Source organism: Astatotilapia calliptera, chromosome 5, assembly GCF_964374335.1.
Source record: "Astatotilapia calliptera chromosome 5, fAstCal68.1, whole genome shotgun sequence".
NCBI lineage: Eukaryota > Metazoa > Chordata > Actinopteri > Cichliformes > Cichlidae > Astatotilapia > Astatotilapia calliptera.
Window position 1 is genome coordinate 7,964,002 of NC_137426.1, and position 21,478 is coordinate 7,985,479.

At 39.5% G+C, this 21,478-nt stretch overlaps 1 protein-coding gene across 9 annotated transcripts in view; it reads left to right on the forward strand.

The window, feature by feature from the left end:
* Positions 1-21,478, forward strand: part of tead3b (TEA domain family member 3 b) — a 29,834-nt gene that overhangs the window by 6,917 nt on the left and 1,439 nt on the right. Inside the window, exons 3-13 of one of the 9 annotated variants that reach the window (XM_026166992.2) lie at positions 5,644-5,898; positions 15,994-16,058; positions 16,594-16,656; positions 16,791-16,853; positions 18,869-18,880; positions 19,756-19,881; positions 19,984-20,027; positions 20,213-20,269; positions 20,684-20,748; positions 20,845-20,981; positions 21,223-21,396. In XM_026166992.2, the coding sequence (XP_026022777.1) occupies positions 5,775-5,898; positions 15,994-16,058; positions 16,594-16,656; positions 16,791-16,853; positions 18,869-18,880; positions 19,756-19,881; positions 19,984-20,027; positions 20,213-20,269; positions 20,684-20,748; positions 20,845-20,981; positions 21,223-21,396 (930 nt within the window). In that variant the 5' untranslated portion in view covers positions 5,644-5,774. Of the gene's footprint in view, positions 1-5,643; positions 5,899-15,993; positions 16,059-16,593; positions 16,657-16,790; positions 16,854-18,868; positions 18,881-19,755; positions 19,882-19,983; positions 20,028-20,212; positions 20,270-20,683; positions 20,749-20,844; positions 20,982-21,222; positions 21,397-21,478 lie in introns of those variants that run through there. The other 8 variants (XM_026166994.2, XM_026166993.2, XM_026166996.2 and 5 more) reach the window with 8 other exon arrangements.

Below are 21,478 nucleotides of genomic sequence, written 5' to 3' on the forward strand. Positions count from 1 at the left end.
TGGGCTCACATGGCTCTCACGGTGGGATGTTTAGTCTCTGCTAAAATGTATTACTATGATCCATCCTGTCTGGTCTTAAACGTCTTCGAGGTTCGACAGATGTTCTTTTCCCACCGCTGGACTCGAGAGGAGATGTTGCCGTCAGGCCATAAAAATCAGACATGACAGAGAAAGTTTGACTCAAGGTCTTGCCTCACTGTAGTCTTGGAATTCCGCTGCGTAAGTAGAAACCCATCTGGTTGGTCCATTTGAGAGACCCAAGATGATATCATGTTCAGTGGAAGATAAATTTGAGGAATAACAGACAACAAATAAAAATGTGTCAGCTCTGCCTTTTCTGTTTGACTAAATGTTATCCTACCAACTGCTGAATGCCAAGACACCTATTTCGTTTTTACTGAAAGAAACAGAATCTGTTTTCCGGCCTGTAGGTGTTTGTAAGTGATTTCCTCCATTCTGTGTGACTTATGGATTCCCTTTCCTGATTAAGGCTATGTTGACAACTTTCCTCAAGCAAGCCAGCTGAGAGTGACTCAGTAGAATTTCTGGAATTCATTGGTACATTTTACCACACATAGCCCTCTCTCAGAAGAAGCAGTGCCAACAAACTCCGGTCAGTTCGTAGATGGAGCCGGAGCAGAGATAAGCCGATTGCTGAAAACAGAATGTAATGTGATCGCTGGGTACAGGACTGGGAAAATGGGTAGAGGGATTCTGGTGCATGAATGGTGCTGTTTCAGTGACTGTGCGAGCCACATAGCTTTGCAGTGTTATTTACATTCCTGCTGCACATTGGAATTCTGTAGCATGTTGGTCTCAGAGTCCCATGGCCTGACTCCCAGACAGAGGGAGGGGAGGTGTGTCCCTGATTTTTATGTAAAATGTGAGAGCAGTGTGTCATCCAACCAGGGCACATTTAAAAAAAAAAAGTGTTTCCATCTGGCAAAAGATCTAAAAGTCTTACACACAGTTTTGTACATGGGAGCTGCTGGTTATTATCAGTATCAGTTCCATAACAGTTTCTCAATTGTGCTATAAAATGTCAGCAAATTAAAATGAGCCAAAGTGTGTCACAATTGTCTAAGCTGAATGGAAAAGAAACAAAAATCACCCTTATAAGATTTATATTTCATACTATGGTTTACTCATGAAAGTGACCACTGTCTCATTTTTGTCTCACACAATACAATTGATTCATTCTTAAGTAAAATGTTAATTAGGCCATGATATTAAAATGGCAAGCTTGCCACCCAAATAGCTCTGACCTATTATCGATGTAGGACCTTTTGATGATAGTCCTGCAGTTACTGGTACTAGGACAGAAGTAGGTGATCCTTTAGGACATGTGGGGTGCAAGTGGTACCTCCATGGATCGGGCTTGTGTAACATGCAGATGCTTACTGGATTGGGATCTGGGAATTTAGAGGCCTGGTAAAAGGCATGAGGACTTTATTGCTTTCCTTGAGCTGCTCCTGCCACACTGCAAGGTGCGTTCTCCTGCTAGAGGAGGCTGCTGTTGTTGGGAGTTCCATTTCAGTTAAGGCTGTGTTTGGTGTGCAAAACCAGAATGATGTCATTCACTTTAATTTGTATTTAATTTCAAGCCCAAAACATTAAGGATATTCCTTTTTAAATCTCATGTAACAGGAAAAAGAACTGTAAATTATTCGAGTAGAGAATGAGGAACTGAGGATTTTCTATCACCTTTGCTTCACAAGTACTTATTGCTCATCGAACATGCTCATTCAGTTAATGCCACTCAACATCAGTCAACTGATTTATTTTTTCTATCAACACTGAGGACTGTTTGTATTTTAATCATTGCAAGTTGTTACTATGCTGTGGAGTTTCTCACCCAAACTGGCTCGAAGGGACATTACAGTGCATTGGTGAGAGATCTTCTAATTGAATCAGTATGTTAATTACAACTGCTTTACTGGTATTTTGGGAGTAAATCATGTTGGACAACTAAATCCCAAACCTCCTCATGCTGACTCATTTAATTGGAGCTCTCTACAAGTATGAAACTAGCTGTTGCGTTTGAGTCCATAAGACTGTCCGTCCAACATTTATCATGATGTCGGGGCCATTGTCCTGACTTAAATCCCGTGACTCCACTCGGAGATGTATTGAAAAATTGCTCCACTGACAATGCCCTCCCTCTAGTCTGAGCTCTGAGCGTCACAAAGTGGGAGCGTGTTCACTGCTGATGTTGCATTCCAGCTGGAACAATCCCACTGTTTTCCAGACTCCAAAGTGGACGCCTAAATTGGACCCCCCTTCCCCCCTCCAAAGTCCCCCCCTAGTCCCCCCCCACCCCCCATACACACCCCTTTTCCCCCTCTGCTCTAAACCTACCATCCAAACCACCCACCCACCACCCACTCCTCCTCCCATACATGCATCCCCTGGTCTCCTGTCCTTATTTGGGTAAAGACGTTCTGAGTGCTCGTTGGAGGGGAGGGAGGGGAGGGTGCTGGGTTGACACAAGGGAGGCAGGAGGAGAAACAGTGAGCACTCGCAGCCCTTTCTTAATAAGGACATGTCTGGAATTCAGGCCCCTCTCTTAGTGAAGAGCCTCTCTTTTGCAGCACCTCACTTGAACACGCTCTTGTGAGCACTTGGAGCTCCATTGAGGTCGTCGGATCTGATGTTACATTGAGCGCTGTTTGCGGCTCTTCACTGCTCACAGTGCAGAGGAGGTTCGCAGTGTTTTCTCTGCTATAATTGGAGATAAACAACAGCAGCCACCTCTCCCTCCACGCCTCCCTAACTGTGCCATCAGCCTATGATTACGGTCTCGGCTTTACTGAGCCCGTTACCCCGCAGCACCTGCGCACACATTAATGACATACTTTGAAAGACATCTTCACACCAAGCTATATGACCACCATATGCTATACTTGAGATTGAGATAGACATGTATTGAAGATTGCATTATTGTTTGTAGAAGTGTACCTTTTGTGCTGGTTTAGTTTTTAATTTGTTCCAATGCGGACAGCGTGACAACAAAGTAAAAATCGCACTGGCGAAACTCTTGTGGTTGTTTCAGTCTGCCTACACATTTTATGGTTTTAGCTTCTAAAATGTAAAGATGTGATGCTAGAATATGCCATGTATTATAGTAGATTGATTATTTTAGGGTTTTGAGATGTTGGTGAAATAAAACATTGCACTTGAAATCATCATATTTTGCTGTTGGAAACCATAACGAGCATTTCCCAATGTCTTAATTTATCTACCCACATGACATTGTAGGCCCAAACTTTTTTTATTGTTGGTTTGTTTTCCACTTCTTGTTTTGTTTCTTTAGCAGTGCAAAATGTAAGAAATCATCACTTTTTAGAAGTTAAAACCAGATTTTTTTCTTTTCTACATAAGTAATTAAATGGCAATTCATAGTTTATGAAATGGTTTTACACAAGTCAGTGCAGGGCTTTCTAATTGTTTACTTGCACACATTTTTGATTCTTATTTATCAGTAAAGTATCACAATTTTGCCCCCCCCCCACAAATTGGCTGGATAGATTATAATTAAACTAACCCCAACTCTAGCAGTCACTGGGAGCAGTCCAGCCCAGTGATTCGTGAGGACTGAGATCATTTGAGCTGTTGATGAGTGCTCAGTTTCAGTGTTGAGTTTTAACACCGTGACCCTGTCTCAAAGGGTCCACCGTAACCAGGACCCTCTCAGCTAAAATTAGCAGCTTGACTTGTGGATATTTCTCAAACTCTCGCTTTGGTTCAGTGTCAAAATTAATGTTGCATGTTGCTTGTGGTAGAATTTCACTGCAGGAACAGTATTGCCATACTCTATTCACCTTTGATCTTTTGTAATTCCTTTTAAATGATGATGGGAAGGGAATGAAAGCATCACTAATCCTTCGCCTCTGCTTTTCACCATCAGGCATTTTGTTATAGCTACAGTAATTGTAAAGTGTGTGTGTGTTGTTCTACGTACTGATGAAAAGCATGGAAAAAGAAAGCCTAGGAGAGATTCCTGTGCTCATGAATGATGAATTTCATACATTATAGTGTATGTATAGTATTATTTTTTTTTACATTTATATTTAAGTTTCTTCTTGTTAAAAGGGAGTTTATTCTCTCTTGTCTCATCAAGTTCCTCGTAGTGTGTTGTACCGTTGTTTCCATTTGTGAAGTTGTAGTTTCTTTACCTTGCAATATAGAGAGGATGTTATAAATGTCTTGGCTGTAAAACTGCCATTACAAACAGGGGTTTTATTCACTATTGTTACTCATTTATATTTTCACCTGAGAATAGAAATGTTATGGGTTGATTTTTATGCTATTATGATATCCTGCATTTCTAAACCTCGTAAAATAATGGTCAGTAATGAAAAAAAGAATTGGCTGGGGTCTGTATTTATCCATTATACTTTATTTTTGTCAGTATCTGCAGAAATGCTGAAGCAGAAACATAAGCATCCTGGGAGGATAATGGTTACCTCATAGACTTCCATTTTAGAAACAATACAATGCTGAAAAGGCAGCTTGAAAAATACTTAAGAGCCATGCCTGCAGTCAGCCATAAGCCAACCACACTGGAACACAGTTCCCAGACCACAAGAATTCTTTGAGGCCAGCGCTGATTAGTGAGGTCTTTAAACTTCGTTTTATGGAATATCTTGAATTCATTTGGCCATTTCAGAGACATAAAATCAAGGAAATTATCATAATGATTACGGGTTGCATTGTTTATTCTTGCAAATTTAATGACTGCAATAAAAAAAAAAAACGTCAAAGAAGGTAGTGGCTGTATAGATGAACAACATTCCTTTTTCAAGGAGATCTTCTTTGCTCAAGTCAAATGTTTCCAGTTGTGAGGATTTCAAAGAAAAAAGACAAATTTGAGATTTGAGTCAAATTTGAGTTGTCTTAGATTTAACTGAATTGATTGAGTTTTACTAGATATCTCCTCAAGGTTATCTGGTGTCTGTTCATAGAAGGCATCAAGTCAAAATTTATTTTTTTTGAAGCTCAGCAGTGTTGCTTCATAAACTCTAAGAACAATGTAAGACAGTTGTTCACTCCTGACCCATTTGCCTGCTGCTTAGCACATATCACAGCGAGTCCATCAAATTCATGACCTCCGCACAAAAATAAGACCATTTTATGTTGGACATTTTATGTGTGTTGCCAGATAATGCCACATGTCCTGTACCTTTGCTTAATTTGGACATTTAAGTGTAAAGCTGGGACCAGCATGGATGCCATTGTGTAAACAATGGCTTTGATCTAGTAGAAGATCAAACTTCTACTATGGCAACATCTGTAAATTCTACTAGGTGAGGTTTTACTGGAGAAAAAATATATAATAGTAATAATAATTATAATAGTAATAGGAACTGAAGTGAAACATTGTGCTTCACTGATTTGTTTTATATTCTTTTTTGGCAACAAATAAGGGTTAAATTATGGATTTGGCAAAACAGACAATACTTTTTCAATGAGCGTTTCCAAATAACGCTGGACTAACGATAAACTGTTTCTACATTTCCTCAGACCCTTTAACTTGCTGTTTGGGTGAAAAACACTGTTTGTTGGGTTGTGCTCTGGTGATGATCATAAAAATTGCGATCAGTATGGGACTTTTAAAAATGTTTATGCAACTGTATTCAACAGATCACCTACAGATCCTTTGATACCGGGGCTCAGGGTTGGGCCCAGGTGGAGCCGCCACAATTGCGTCCAACGAGTGGAGTGCCAACGGTAGCCCAGAAGATGGGCTGGACGGGGACAATGAAGACAAGACCATGGACGGGGATGCCGAGGGTGTGTGGTCCCCAGACATTGAGCAGAGCTTCCAGGAGGCCCTCGCCATCTACCCTCCCTGTGGAAGGAGGAAAATCATCTTGTCAGATGAGGGAAAGATGTATGGTGAGTTCACTGGATAACTGCCAGAGTAACAAAAGAACAACAATTACATGGAAATCCACTCCATAATGAATGCACGAAAATGAGAAAAACATTCATTCCACAGAGACTTGTGGCTAAAAGAAAACAAACACTGGTAATACTTTCCTGAAAAGAAATGAGAAAAATACTTTTCTTCTTTTTGCGCTCAAAACTTTGCTACAGAATGTTTTCTTTCCACTCAGAGCTCTCTTTAACAAGTCTGTACCTGTTGTGCTGTGACCCAGGGGCAGGTTCTTCCAGTCGTACCAGCACTCTCAGAGCTGGTTATTGCTGTCCTGAGAGCAAATCGGCTGCTCTCCCATTGATTTACACCTGTCTTTTTCTTCAGAGTGTTTTTATTGCTTTGGGGTTTTTTTTTCCCCTCCTACTATTTCACAACCTGTCCTTCTCGACATTATGTTGTTAGACACACAACCTCTTTGTCTTCTTTTTATCTCTGAACAACATCTTATATACTTTTTTTTTTTCTTAAACACACTGGTATCACTGGGAGAATTTTGCCTTTAGGTAACCGGTTAAAGCTGGTTTTCAGGAGAACTGTTGCGTTTGATGCAGGATGGCTCAGTTAAATTAGCAATAATTAGCCCAGCATGAATCGAGACTCAGAACAAAAACATCACATTGGCCTGCTGTTCTGCCGAAGAGTTTAAACATCCATATGGTTTCGGAATAGTTGCGCTGTTTCCTGCAGCGTGTCCATTAAATTGCAGGTGTTGAGCCCCTAATGTCCTGAAACGCTCCAGATGGATATGTTGGCAAGGCCTTCCGTAGACTCACTCGCATGCAGGTGTGGGAAATTTAACACACTTGTCTTTGATTATTTTGATCGTACTCTCCCATTCCTAATGTCGAGACTGTTTTCTTAATGAGATTTTATTATTTTATCTTGGAAATGTAGCTGAAGAGCCATAAATGTTGAATGCGAGAAATCAAGCTGGTTTTTTTACGTTTGTACTTGCTGTGCCCTCTTTTTGATTTTGCTAAGTTGCAGTGATATTTTTTTCAGCATTGTAACTCAGCCCCCTTGTGCTTAGTAAGAATTTCCTGCCCTTTAATTAATGTCCATCAAGGCTCTAAAAGTTTAAACTTATTGTAGCTTCAGTGCAACCATAAAAACCATCAATCATGGCCATCAAAATGTCAGAGGGACTGTGTATCTTAGAAGCATCGGTGTTTGTTTCTTGTGTGGCTTTTATTTGCTTGACGTCAGATGGGATTCTTTTGGCATGATTCAACCAAGATGGAATCTTATCCTCATTTGTTCAGCAGATTCGGATATTCAAGGACAGCACATACCTGAGATTACTCAGCCACTGCTGCAGCTTCTGTTGTTACTCTCAACCTGCCTTAAGGAACAAAGTAGTCATGAAACGCGTGGTGGATTAAACGATTACTCAAAACTTATTAAAATTTTTGTTTGCGTAGATGAATTTCTAATAATTAGTTTATCAAATATTTCTGACATACTGCTTTTCTTTTGGATAATTTTAAATTGAATATTTTATGGTTTTGCTGATACGCTAAATACGGTTACAGATTAATCCGCCCGAAAAAAGGAACATTTTAGCATGGATTTAACAAATAAATGACATATACATATAGTGTAAATAATGTAGTTCAGTTTGCTCTCACTATGTGATGGCACAAATTATCCCAAAGATCTAAATTTTTATGTAGGTGTCTAGCGCACAGGATACACCTATGCTGATACACTTATGACAGGTTAGTACTGGTTGACAACAAGATTGGTTGGGTTTTATCCAATGCGATTTAATTTTATATGCGATTTATATTTTTAATTTTTATATGAAATCAAATAAGATCTATCAACTTTTTATTCTGGCAGATTTGAATATCATGCATAAACATATACATATGATATAATGGGAAAAATATTGTGACATATTTCTACTAGGTGCCAGAGCTAGTTTAGAACATGCTTTGACTTTTGCACACACATAAACTTTTGAAGCATTTTCAAATTTACCCAAGTAAATTTTTATTCCACTTTAGCTGTGCAGTGCTGTGTCTTCCCTTCCATACATTTGTCATGAGAACACCAACAAAGAAGCAGGCTTTGCACAAACCTGCCCCTTCAGCAACAAACTGTCAAGACCCCTTTTAGAAGCCCTTTTTTTTCTAGAGCATTAAACACCCTCTCCTTTTACAATAAGTCATCTGAGGCTCTGCTGGGAGAGCCAAGGAATGCCCCCAGAAGAAGCCTTCTCACAAGGTGATTACCTCAGACATCTAAAAGCTGCCCTGACGTGAGGTTAGGGGAATGTTAACGATTGCACTGTATCTAAGACTGTCTACCTAGCAGTCTCAGACTCCAATGGCCTCCAAAAGCAGGCAAGTCATCCCTCCCATTGGGAATTCCATTTTTTCTTCCAGGATTTTTATTTGCTGGGAAACCTTTGCAACTTTCCATTCGCAAGAAAAGACTACTTTATACTCATGTGTTCACTGCTCCACAAGCCTGTCTAGACTTCCCAGTGCCATTTCCAGTCACTTACATAGCTCAGGGGTGACAGAAAGTTCAAATAAGCCCAACAATAAGTTTTATTAAATCATGTGCTAACAATCAGATTCATAATGTTAAAAAGTAAATCTCTCTCTCTCTCTCTCTCTCTCTCTCTCTCTCTCTCTCTCTCTCTCTCTCTCTATATATATATATATATATATATATATATATATATATATATATATATATATATATATATATATATATATATATATATATATATATATATTAGGGGTGCAACGATACTCATATCGATATTGAACCGTTTGATACAGTGCTTTCAGTTCGGTAGGCATATATATCGAACAATACAAAATTTTAAATTTATTTTATCAACTTTTCTTCTGACAACGCTGTCTGTGTTGAGAGCTCAGTGGATCTGCGTTCGACTACTCCGCCTAGGCTGCACTGTCGAGTGCAGATCCACTGAGCGCAGCTCAAGCTAGCAAGACAGAAACTAAGCTAGTTGCAACTTGGCAAATTGAACCTCCCCCGCCCTCATTCAGATCTGGCCTTTGGAACTATTTTGGTCTTCATGTGAAGTATGACCCTGAAAGTAAGCGAGTCATGGACAAAAGTAAAACAGTATGTCGGATGTGTCACGCAATGCTCAATTACATGGGTGTAGGGTTGCCAACCGTCCCTTAAAATACGGAATCGTCCCGTATTTCGAAACAAAAGTACATGTCCCGTATTGAGCTAATAAGGGACGCACTTTGTCCCGTAATACAGTGAGAATCAAAAGTAGTCTATAAATGTTTATGGAATTAACACTTTGTTTGAAAACATAATTCCCAGCCCCTCTCCTGCTTTGTGACCAATGAGCTGACAGCACACTTATGACAATTCGAGTATGACAATTCAGATTACCGCTCATCTCATTGGTCGAGGAAAGGTCGCTTGCGGAGAAAATACCGGAAGACAACAGATGACCACAACAAGAAGCATGGCCAACAGGGGAACAAACGCCGACTCTGCGGTGCAAGTCTCGGACGACAGTACACCTAAAGCTGGGCAGACACTGTGCGATTTTTTTCAGTCACGTTATTCAGCTCCTGCTCAAACTGCACGATTGACTCGCAGGGGTTAGAAGTTCGTATGTCACGATGTACTCTCACACTATACCGCCCGATGCTCTGATGCGACCTGAGTGCTCACACTGTGCCTCCATAACATGAAGGTTATAACAGAAAATCTGTCGCTCGCTCTCTCTGTCTTTCACTCACACAGACACACACACCACCATCAACTTTGCTAAATTGCTAATGAAAAACATTGATCAGGCAGCTGTGATTGAGCAGCAGTGTAAATCCAACTATTTTCACGGTTGTTGTGGTCGTGATAATTTTGTGATGCCACATCGAAAAGGCTCGGATGAGCTTTCCAAAGTTCTACAAGTTGTGCCTCCATCGCTTGTGTCCAGATCACACGCTGCACAGCCGTGCTGCAACGTCTTTTTCACCAACGTTTACGTTTGCGCGTGAGCAGTGTGAGCGCCTGTGGTGACACCCTCACGAGCGATTGATGATCGGGAGCTGGTCGTGAGGTGTTAATCACTTCTCGTTACCCCACGTATACTACACGACGCACGATGAAGGCCAAAATCGGTCCGATCACTCAAAAATCGGCTCAAAATGGGCCAAAAATCGCACAGTGTGAGCCCAGCACTAGAGCAGCAATGTTTGTTCCCCTCAGAGAAAGGGAAGAATGGGAAAAGGAAAACACCTGGCTGGAAAAAGTTAATATGGGCATGTGCAATGAATATCAGCGCTATGTGGCCAGAAGTGTGATAATATAATTTATTTTGTGTAATAAACAACTGCAAGGATAGATGATTACAACAAATTGATGACTAATACATAAAAGTAATACATAGATGAATAATGATGATGAGTTAAGATGCGTAATCATGGGAACAAGCGGGTTTACAAACAGGAGCAGCTGATTAGCATTAGAAAAGCTGAAATAATATTTCAACTGAAGCCGATTGTACTAAATGCACTAAATGTGCACTGTTACAAGAATATTTTTCTTTCTATTGTTTTCTATTATTTTAAGTTAAGCAGGACAGAGTGCTTTTAAAGAAAGATTTACTTATATTCTCAAAAGTTAAGCATGACAGGCTTCTGTTTAAGAAAGAGACCTGTTTTACTGTTAATGTTGTCATTTTGAGCTAAAAATAAATGGCTAAATGATCATTTGTTTCCCATGTGTTCATATCACAAAGAATAGAATATGCATCTACTTAAATCAACTTCAAGTCAAATGGTTAAAAAAATAATTTCACACACAAAAAAAGAGCTAGAAAATTCACCACACTGGGAAGGGTGAAGACAACTGGGTCGCCCGGCCCTGGCCACGAGGTGTCCCTTATTTATTTTTCAGGGAGTTGGCAACCCTACATGGGTGGGAACTACTGCGTTAGCCCAGTTTGCTGCACAGGGCGATCCGCGGTAACTCGTTAACGGAGATTTTCCGTGTTGTTGCGTTAACGTCATTTCAGATTAACGCTGACAGCACTAGTGGGAACACAATGAATATGACTGCACATTTACGCCGACATCATCCTAGTGCAAAGACAAGTAGAAGCCGACAAAAACAACAAGCACCCATGCTACAAACTTTACCTGAGCCATTTAGACAGCTGTTAGCACAAGATTCTCCTTATGGGGACCTGATATTTTAATATGCTGCTGAGAATATAGCCCAGAAGAAGCGGATAGTATAGCTTTTATTTTGGAAAGAGCCATTTCTCTGTAATAAACTCTCTTTTCCAAAGATGAGTGATTCCTCGATCAGATAGATTTTTTTATTTTTATTTTGTTGTTTCAGCAACATTAAATTTAAAAACTACTTTTGAGTTAAAATATATGACAAATTAAAAAAGCATGAACATTCTTTTGTATCGAAAAAATATCGAACCTTGACATCAAAGTATCTAACCGAACCGTGAATTTTGTGTATTGTTGCACCCCTAATATATTCATTCTGTCACAGCTCCGGAATTGTCAACCGACATGAGTCCAGTTCAAAATAGCCTCTTCTTACTATATTGTATTGTATTGTTGTTAAGTTGGTTTTGATCTTACGTAGTGCAACAGAAGTGATTGTAGCAGTTTTGTAAGAGGTAAAAAGAAATTAATTAATGCTAATAACAGAATGTATAGGGGCATTTTTAGAAGAAGGTGTGGCACACACAATTTGCCCCTTGCACAACCATGAAATTAAAAGCTTTAAATTAAAAGAGTAAATGGTAAATGGTTCTGATTAAAATTTAAGGTTTTCTGTGTAAACTGGTGTTTTAGCAGCTGTAGGGCGCCGTAAAAGTCATTCTCCAAGTACAGTGTCCAAGAGAGAAAAAAATATTGCTCAAAGACGACACATTGCCACTAAAGTTTTATTACCCTAAGTTGCTATTATTTAATTAATTGGCTTGATTCTGCTTGCATTCAATGCAGGAAGTAAAATGCAATACACTACAATTGAAAAATTGAACACCAATGAGGTTGGTTATGTTTTAGACTCAGAGGTCACTGTCTCAAAGTCAAGTAGCTAATTCGTGCCCCTATAAAAGCAAACTTTAATGGTTTTATGACCCCCATACTTGACTTTTATTTTTTATGCTCCAACTTTTTAAATATACTTAATGTCTTTAACAAGTTTTAGAGCTGCTTGTTTGTGGATTTTTTTTAAAAACTTGGGGATAGGACCAAGCAACCTGTTTACAAAATTCAATGCAAGCTATAATGCATATAATGCTACAATGCAAGCTTATAAGGTTATATTAATAACCTTATAACAGACAGGTGAGGGGAGTCAGTCATCTCATCTTATTCGTAAGTAAATATTTACCAAAATGTCAAACCTTTTGGTTGCTTTTTCAGATCATTTGTTCAGATTAAAGGAACTCATTTGTTACAGGTAAAGATTATCGTATGCATCTTTTCAGATTAATGAAAAATAAAACATTTAAACAAGAGTCAGGCACTTTATTCTTGGTAAAATGAAATGGTTGGCTCATGGCACACAGTAAATTTAGAGGAAGTGTCGTTAGAAGATGGAAAAAATGTTGCCCGTCTTGTTTGGCCTTGGGGCTGTGCTGACATGTTGTTCACCTACGTTTTCTGGCCTCAACAGGTGTGTCAAACCCAAAGCACACACCTTTTTCTCTTTTAGACCTGCAGCTGTCACTACTAAAGAGCACTCTGGGTAATAAAAGTAGAGAAAGATTTGAGTGCTAAACAAGGGTTTATGTCTGTTCCTACCTTCGTGGACTGATGTTGAATTGCCAGCAGGTTCGGTGCATGTGCACAACTTTGACAAAACACAGCATGTATGTGGACATATTTAAGAAAAAGAAAAGGGGGTGGGCAGCTTTGGTTTGTAATGATGACTGAGCAGCCATGTAGCTTCTCTGTCAGTTACTCACTGAGATGTAAGGAATGTTTTCAGTCATGGCTGAGCAGTATGTTAGCAATTTTGGATTACCTCAGTGTTATGACAAGGGAGGAGAGAAGATAATAAGGGCGTATAAAAGGTTCTGGGTGGTGGGGGTTATGGTGAGTGAAGAGAGAGTACCTTTTTGCTCACTATCTTGGTGTGTAAGTGGAAAATTCCAGCAGTAATGTAGTATAAGAAAAAGATAGGCGTGTCTTGTCAATGAAGAGGTTAAGAATGGCAGCCTGCAGCGATCTGAGGGGGTGTTGAGCAATCAACAAAAAAGTCATAAGCAGTTCAAAAGGCGGAAAGAGAGATGGAAAGACCAAATGTAGAGAAAATAGAGGACAATGAGACTTTGCATACCACTGTACAAGTGTGTCTGTGTTTTTGTAAGCACCTGTCATGATCCCCTGCAGTCCGTGCTACTCCCGCTCTGATCCCCCTGACCGTGTCAAATCTGAGCAGATGTTGCTACTGCGGGTGCGGATTGAAGACGCAGTGATTCTCTGTTGCTTTTTTTTTTTTTAATGTCTTACAGTTTTAAGGAAGTAGTATCCTTAAAAAGTATCAACTAATCTAACCGGTCTTTCTGGGTATTCTTTCTAAAGAAGAACTTGCTGAAGTATTAATTAGCACAAAACAGCTACTGGCATACACTGTTGCTACTGCTTTGATGTTTTTAAGAAATTAATGAATGAATTATTTTGTTAATTTATTTTCGGAGTATATTACACCTACTGCCTCCATATATTTTTATAGTCAGGAACCTTTTTATTCCTGCTTAAAATAAGGGTGCAGGATCACCTTTGCTTAAAATCACTATCCACAATTTGAATTCCAATTTTTCTTACCTGTGTCTAGATGTAATCTAGTTACAACTGGGCTATAATGTTGGCTTGTGCAGTTCGTACCCATTTAAGGAGATTGGCAATATACAATTAAAATAAAAAAACTAACAAACAAAAAAGAAAAAAAAACCAAGTCACTTCCTTATGAGCTGTAGGTAACATCTTTAAAGGATGTCATGCTTTTCATTTCAGATGGTTGACATAATTCCTGGTACTACATTTAGTTGTTCAGGCCTTCCCCTGCAAGCTTTACCAGTATGATTCAGCTGCTGTGCATCTGAAAAAAAGAAAAGGAAAAACTCTTTACAAAATAAGTTACACCTCCAAGGTCCACAAAATGAAGACTTGGTTCTCAGCACCTCAACTAAAGAACTTCACTGTCCAACAGGTGAAAGGTTATCATTTACCACACAATTCAGAGCCTTTACTTTGCTCATCACTGTGGGAAGTTTCAAAAATCTTAACATCTTGACATCACCATAACAGAAAGTTGAGTTTTATTCAACCTCTTTGTAGTCCGGAAAGTGTGCGAGTTACACCTCATCCACATCTTTCAAGTTCTTATCTTTCTTGGTCAAGCCTGTAGCACCAAGTTAATTTCAGTACACAGTAATGTACAGTGAGATATCGGTTATATTCATATCAGAACTGTGGGGTTGTTGTTGCTGCATTGCTTTTTCGCCAGCTGAAGCGATTGAGAGTGACAGTTGGGTGGGGGTTGATGTCATTGTTCTTTCTTTGCCACACTCTGTTGGGATGGTCGGCAGCAGGTGCGGCTGTCTGCTGACTGCGGGGTCACAGGGTGCTGTTGTTTTGGGAAATGGGCTACTTTACTGCCAGGTGGCAGTTGCTGGCAGAGACAGTTATGGCTTTGTGTTTCCTGCAAGAGTTACTGCCCTTCTCAGCTGCCCTTTTGCCCCTTACCCCATCCTGATGGCCTTCACTCCAGCTCTAACCCCTGCTTCTCCCAGGGCTGGGAGTGCATATGAACATATGTGTGTTCACCCGAGTTCTGGCTGTGTTCACGGGCCCAGGCCAATCAGACTGGCTAGCACAGATGTGACAGGCTTAGAGGAATGCTAGGAATGCGGAGGCGCTGAAGCGGGTGTGTCCATCCTTGGCCCGGGGCAGAAGGGGAGGGACTACCTCAGTATCGGCAGACAGTTCAGCTCTGCTCTGCTGGCCGACTGCCGGACTGAGTGGTTGGCTTGTACGGTGAGTACTGCAAGCCTACTGGAGATGGCCTGCAGTACTTTTATGGTAATTGCACTAACCATGGCCTTCCGGAGGCCAAGTGCTAAAGTGAAAAAAACAGGACTTGTTTCTGCTGCCATTATGTGTCTGGAAAGCTGTTGAACATCTAGACACATAGTCTTTTGTGTGTTCATGAAGGCGCATCTTGACCACTTTTGTTGGTGTAAATTTATGTCAGCAAGTTTAGCAGAGTTAAGGCCATTATTCATAATAATACGGCAGTTCAGCCTCTCCCTCTGGCCCGATTTTCAGCCACAGAAACCTAATAAGCGTGACTTGGCAGAGAAGATAACTGAAAGCACTGATGGACTGATTTTCCACTGAGACAACATAATAACACTTTTTGCACTTCTCATACTCCAGAGATGATTTTTGCATGACCACAGCTGCAGTTTGTTGAAAAGGTATGGCTTGATGAATCACATGCGCTGCACTGTAGATATAGAGGACAGTGAAAGCCCGAAATAGAATCCTGTTCTCTGCACAACCTGTTTGTGCAGAATGTCGAGTGTAGATGTTATGGCATGGGGAAAAAAAAAACGCGGTTCTGTTTTTAAGTACTCTTTGTAATTAGGCTTCAGGGCCATGTGAGCTGAATTTAAGGAGGTGTGAAACAATCTAGTGAAAACCCAGGGATAAAACAAATAAATGTACTCTTTGCTAATTTGCTTAAAAAAAATCTCCCTATAGGAAACAGAGGTGTTTCTGTGGCTCCTGACAAGTGTTCTGAGCTTTGAGAAATGCCACACTACTTTTCTTTTGACATGAGATCAAGACTTGAGAAGAGTGCCACCTTCTGTCCAGTTTGTGATATTGCAAGTAATCTCCAAATGTTGAATGATATTTTTTTTTTCAATCTGTCTGCCAGTTTGTGTGTCATTGTATTAAAAGTGACTCTGGAGACACCTGCTGTTTGTCTGTCTGTGCTTAGTGTAATCCAATTACCATCCTGTAAGATAAGCCCCCACTTTTTTTGTCTCTCTTTTACAGGTCGCAATGAATTAATAGCGAGGTACATCAAGCTGAGAACAGGCAAAACCCGGACAAGAAAACAGGTAATCAAGTTTTTTACGACTTTAATGTTTGGGTCCAGCTGCTGACTGGGTGACGTAGAAAAAAATCCATCATCAAAACAGCTTTGTCTGGTGGCTTCCTTAAAAAAAGTGGATTATGAGTACTTCAGAGGACAAGTCTGGTTTTAAAATTTACTGTATTATTATTATTAACAATTGATTTGATTTTGGACAAAAATAGTATAGACCACAAATTATCAAACTGAAACATTAAACAAATACATTTTGTCTTTATAAATAAACCTTTAACTTATCATTTTTTATTAATTAGTTCATTCAATTAACTGTCTAGACTTTAATATGAAAAAATAACGGCTTTGTCCTTTAAATCCACTTTCTTATTTTATGTGTAGATTTCTTAGTGTGTGTCATGATCCTGTAAAAGGTGTGTGTGTGTGTAGGTGTGTGTGTAGGTGTGTGTGTGTGTGGATCAGCACTTGTATAGATGTGTGGCCTGTGTGCATGGATCTGCATGCATGTTATTTTTATGCTCAAATGATGTTTCACACCCCTTTAGGTGTCTAGTCACATACAGGTGTTAGCACGGAAGAAAGTTCGTGAATACCAGGCGGGTATAAAGGTAGGTGCTGCCAGCCTGCCTCCCGGCAACACTGACTGGGCGTCTCTTTCCTCTTTGGTTACGGCTTCTCTCTTTCTTCTCTTCTCTCTCTGTCTCCTTTCTTCTTTCCTCCTCTTGGCTATTTTTCTGTGCAGGTTTCTAGCCACTTGCAGGTTCTCGCCCGGAGAAAATCTCGCGAGATCCAGTCAAAGCTAAAGGTATGCGCTTCACTGCGGCCTGTGGGGCTGGTAAATGCTTGGCTTGGCACTAACCTGCTAATTTGTGAATATATTTATCAGTCCTTGCTTTAAGATGAGGTTTATTCTGGCTGCATAAGTAGATGCAAGCTTGCCATGCGCATTATTGTTTAACAGTTAAGCTTTAGAAATCATCATAATATTGCATCTGTGCCATGCATACAATGCACCGACAGAGAGAGTTTTTACTACGATTTTGAGCTGTAGGAATGCATTCAATCTCATCCTCTGAATTATTCTATCTCATCCTCTAGCCTCTACTTGAAATGAATGCTGCACAAGCTGATGAAATTTGAATGAAAGATCATTTAGCTGCATGTTGCTCCCGCTATGTATCTTTCCTTTGTGCCAGTCATGCTGCTGCATCACACTGTACTCTTCTGAGACCTTTTCTTTCCCTAAAACTGTCTCTGAGATCCTGAGCTCCTAGAGTGTGCTTCTTTGTAATGCCTTTTGTAAAAGTCAACATAGAAAAATAATCCTCCATTGTAATCTTGTGCCTCCTTTTGACTTTTCTCAAACTTCGTAAATCCTCTTTCAACTCTTTATGCTTTTTGTTGTTTTTTGCATTTTCACATATGAGTAAAAAACTATATCCAGACACTACTTAATACTAAAGATACTGTGATCTTTTGAATCCTAACCTAAGCCAAAACTTGAATTAACACAGACTAATCTGGGGGGAAATGGCATTCATAGCAGGGATTTTTTTTTGTTTAAAAAACATAATAAAAAACTGTGTAGTCTCATTTTGTCAGTGGTGACATCCTATATTCAGTGCAGTGCACCCAACGGTGGCTAGTATTCTAAATTAAAAAGAAGTAGATGCATCAAGCATCACCTTTCATAAGTTTTGACTTTATTTCTGAGCTGTCTACAAACTCCTAGGTCATGTTGAATACAAAGACCCCATTTAAAATGAGATGTGTTTTTCTGATTACATAGACTTTTCATGGTGAAATCTTCACCCTGTTCCTCCCTTGTTTGTCTACAAATTCTCCACTAACTGTACAGGTATCACAGAGGTCACTTTATTAGTCCTTCTAATTATCTCACATGAATATTTTAATGAAAAAATAATACACTTTTAAAGTTACTGTCTTGTTTGGACAAGACATAAAGGATCAAGGAGCCCACTTTCTGTTTGAAAACGTTAACATGGAATAATTTATTAGAATTTATAAGAATAAAGATTATTTTCTTCTGTTTTGACACGAAAGCATTAGATACCCTCTTTCCTTCTGTGTCCATGTAAGAAAGAAAATCATAATCGATTTAATACACTTTACACCAAGCCCATTAAACATTTACTTATCTTGTAAATCAACTACTGATTATATATTTAGTTCAGTTGTTTAGATTTATAATGCATCATGAGTGCATTTTTGATCGGTGCAAGGATTGATGAGGTCATTTTTACTTTTTGCCTTGGTTTTGAAACGTTAACACCCAGAGGTCGAGGGCAGCCATGGCGGACTCTGAGTTTATCCAACTCAAAGTTCTAGAAACAAAAAAAGAAAAAAAAGGTTTTCCGAGCCACTCTTTAAGTGAAGTGTACATCTGAAGTGTAAGAGTTGCAAATGTCTACCCGCTGTACATCTCATATATTGCACAGCGATAAGTATTAAGTAACAAGTTATAAGGATTTAACTTCCTTGAGATTTTATATCTGCTGAGTTATCGAAATAAAACAAATAATCCTATGTTTTGAATTGCACTCAGATTTTATATCCTCTTTAAAAAATCAAATTCATTCTTTCCTCAATGAAATAATGAATTGGCTTTGTGTTTCCTCACATATTTACAACAACTTGAAATTGTTAGTTATTCATTATTTTCACAATACAAACAAAATCAAATATGGGCCTGGATTTGAACGCTCAGATTTATACGTATGCCCACCAAAAAAAAAGATTAACCTCAATATAGCTTTGAGAATTGAACAGTACTAATGGTTTCTCTCTTTTTTGATTCAGGCGATGAATTTGGTAAGTGAATTTGACTTGTGCAATATGCTTCCCTCCTCCCCTTTGTTTGGCAGCAACACTGCACTGTCCCTTTGCTATGGCCCTCTGCTGGCATGGCGCCCCAACCCATTGCAATCCCGCAATGAAGCAATGCTTCGAAAACAGCCATGCTTTGAGCACAGTATTGCTCCACATCCTGCTACAATAGTTTAATATCCTCCAACCTCCGCCAAAAGTCAGAGTTCTGCTTGCTTGGCATAAGGTGTCGTTCTTTGATTCGGGTTCTCGCTTCTGAGGCGTATTTCTTTAACTTGCAAAGTCACATTTTGGTGGCTAAATTGCTTTTTGCCATTAGAAAACGAGGAAAATAGTACATTTCAAAAATCTGAATTGACATGTTTGTAATTGAGAAACAATGTGTACTTTCAAAATAATGATAATTTACAAAAAAAATACTCCAGGTAATTTAGACACCAATTGACTGCATTTGGATCATTTTTATGCTACGTTTCAAGTTTCTCATAGTAAATTTTAATCTAAATTGTCCATGTGTACTCTTGCAACTTGAATCTCTTCATTCTGTTTTCCTGTGGTGAGCCTTATAACACACTGACCTTGATTTTTTTTCTGTACTTCTCTTTGCTTCCTTCTGACAGCTGCTCTTTCAAACAAACATCTTCAAAACAATGTTGTATTGATACTTTACAATAGATTGAATGTTGAGCTAAGCTAATGTTAACTTTATTTAGAATAGACTAATTAATCATTTATGAAACATACACAAACAGTGTCATTGTTTTGTATTATCATTAGGATAGCATACTGCATTGGATTATGCCGAGGTTAGGCTGCCACCTTGTGGCTGACTCCTCTTGTTTCTCTCTGTCAACCTGCAGGATCAAGCATCTAAGGACAAAGCCCTGCAGAACATGGCAGCGCTGTCATCTGCACAGATCGTCTCTCCGAGTATAATAAATAAACATCTTCCACCACTGCCTCCGGCCCCGTATCCACCAGCCAGAGTGAGACTCAATTTTTGGCAATTAAAAGGCATTAATGTTTTTCATTGCAGTTTGAAGTGATTCAAATGGGCACTGACTTTTATTTTCTTCTTTACTCTGTAGTTCTGGCCTGCTCAAATCCCAGGACAGCCTGGACCTTCTCAGGAGTAAGTAAACCCCTGCACTGAACGCACAGGAACTTTGTGGTATCATGGTATTCTTTCTGAAGTAAGACATTGGTGATAGAGATAAGTAAAAGCATGAATAAGTAAATGAATCACTGATGAGGTTAGGTTTAATATCAGGTGGGTATTGCAGGGAATGTTTAATGAATAACGTTTTTGTACACCAGGCTGCTTCTAGATTTCAACCCGGGAAGGACTCCTGGGCTTGGCCGCACCAGCCATGCGTAAGTTCCCCCTAGCCAAGGTTCAACATTGAGCACAAAGCAGTACTAACTCTTCTACACTGCATTGTATGTTTTCTGCACTGATGTAAACCACCATCACCACCACCAGGCAATAGACTGCTTAAGATTTTATTAAGAAAAGAGGAATGTGGTAGATGAATCCTTGTAGTGTTTGATGATTTGTGTTCACACAAAAAAATTGTATGCATTTTTATGAATTTGTCAGCAAAAGCACAATTAAATGATGCTGTTTTGCATCACTATTAAGCAATGAAGCAGGTGGACTTACGCCTAGCTGGTGCAGCAACACATGCTTACACTGATACACTAACAATTCTGCATAACTGAGGTACCCATGTGTCACAAAAATCTGGTATTGGAGTCTTTTTCTCACTTTCATTCATTACTTTTCAGTATCAAACCATTTGCACAGCCCCCATACTCGAGCCTACCAGGTTCTGTAAACCAACCCATACCAAGTAAGTTTGAACAAAATAAATCAAAAAATGGAAACCAGAAAAGGAAAATGGGTGTGATATATTAATGCTTATGCATATGTGTTTGCATACATGAAGATTATGAGCCCTTGGCGCCACCTCCTGCACCAGCCGCTACTGCAGTGCCAGTCTGGCAGGATCGGACCATTGCCTCCTCTAAGCTGAGGCTGCTGGAGTACTCAGCCTTCATGGAGGTCCAGAGGGACCCAGACAATGTGAGTTAAATATGGTCTGCACCATATCCCAACCAAACAGCTTGTGAGTAATAAGAACTTGTTTAAAAGTGTAGTGGCATTAATACATTTAAGCCCATCTACATTGTCCTGATAGTTCACTCTCTCTCTAATGCTGATGTTTGAGGGCTGTGTTTTAGTTGTTTTTTTTGTTCGTGCTCCCTGTACTAAATCAAGTCCTATAGCCAACGTTTATCATCTCCTCTGTCTCTGTCCAATATAGTACAGCAAACACTTGTTTGTCCACATCGGACAAACCAATCCCTCCTACAGCGATCCGCTCCTTGAGGCTGTGGACATTCGGCAGATCTACGACAAGTTCCCTGAGAAGAAGGGTGGGCTCAAAGAGCTTTATGAGAAAGGGCCCCAAAATGCTTTCTTCCTTGTAAAGTTCTGGGTATGTTGTTATTATAATCTGACACTTAATATTATCATGCCTCTGTTTTCTACAATTGGAAATTATGCAAACTGCTTTTTTT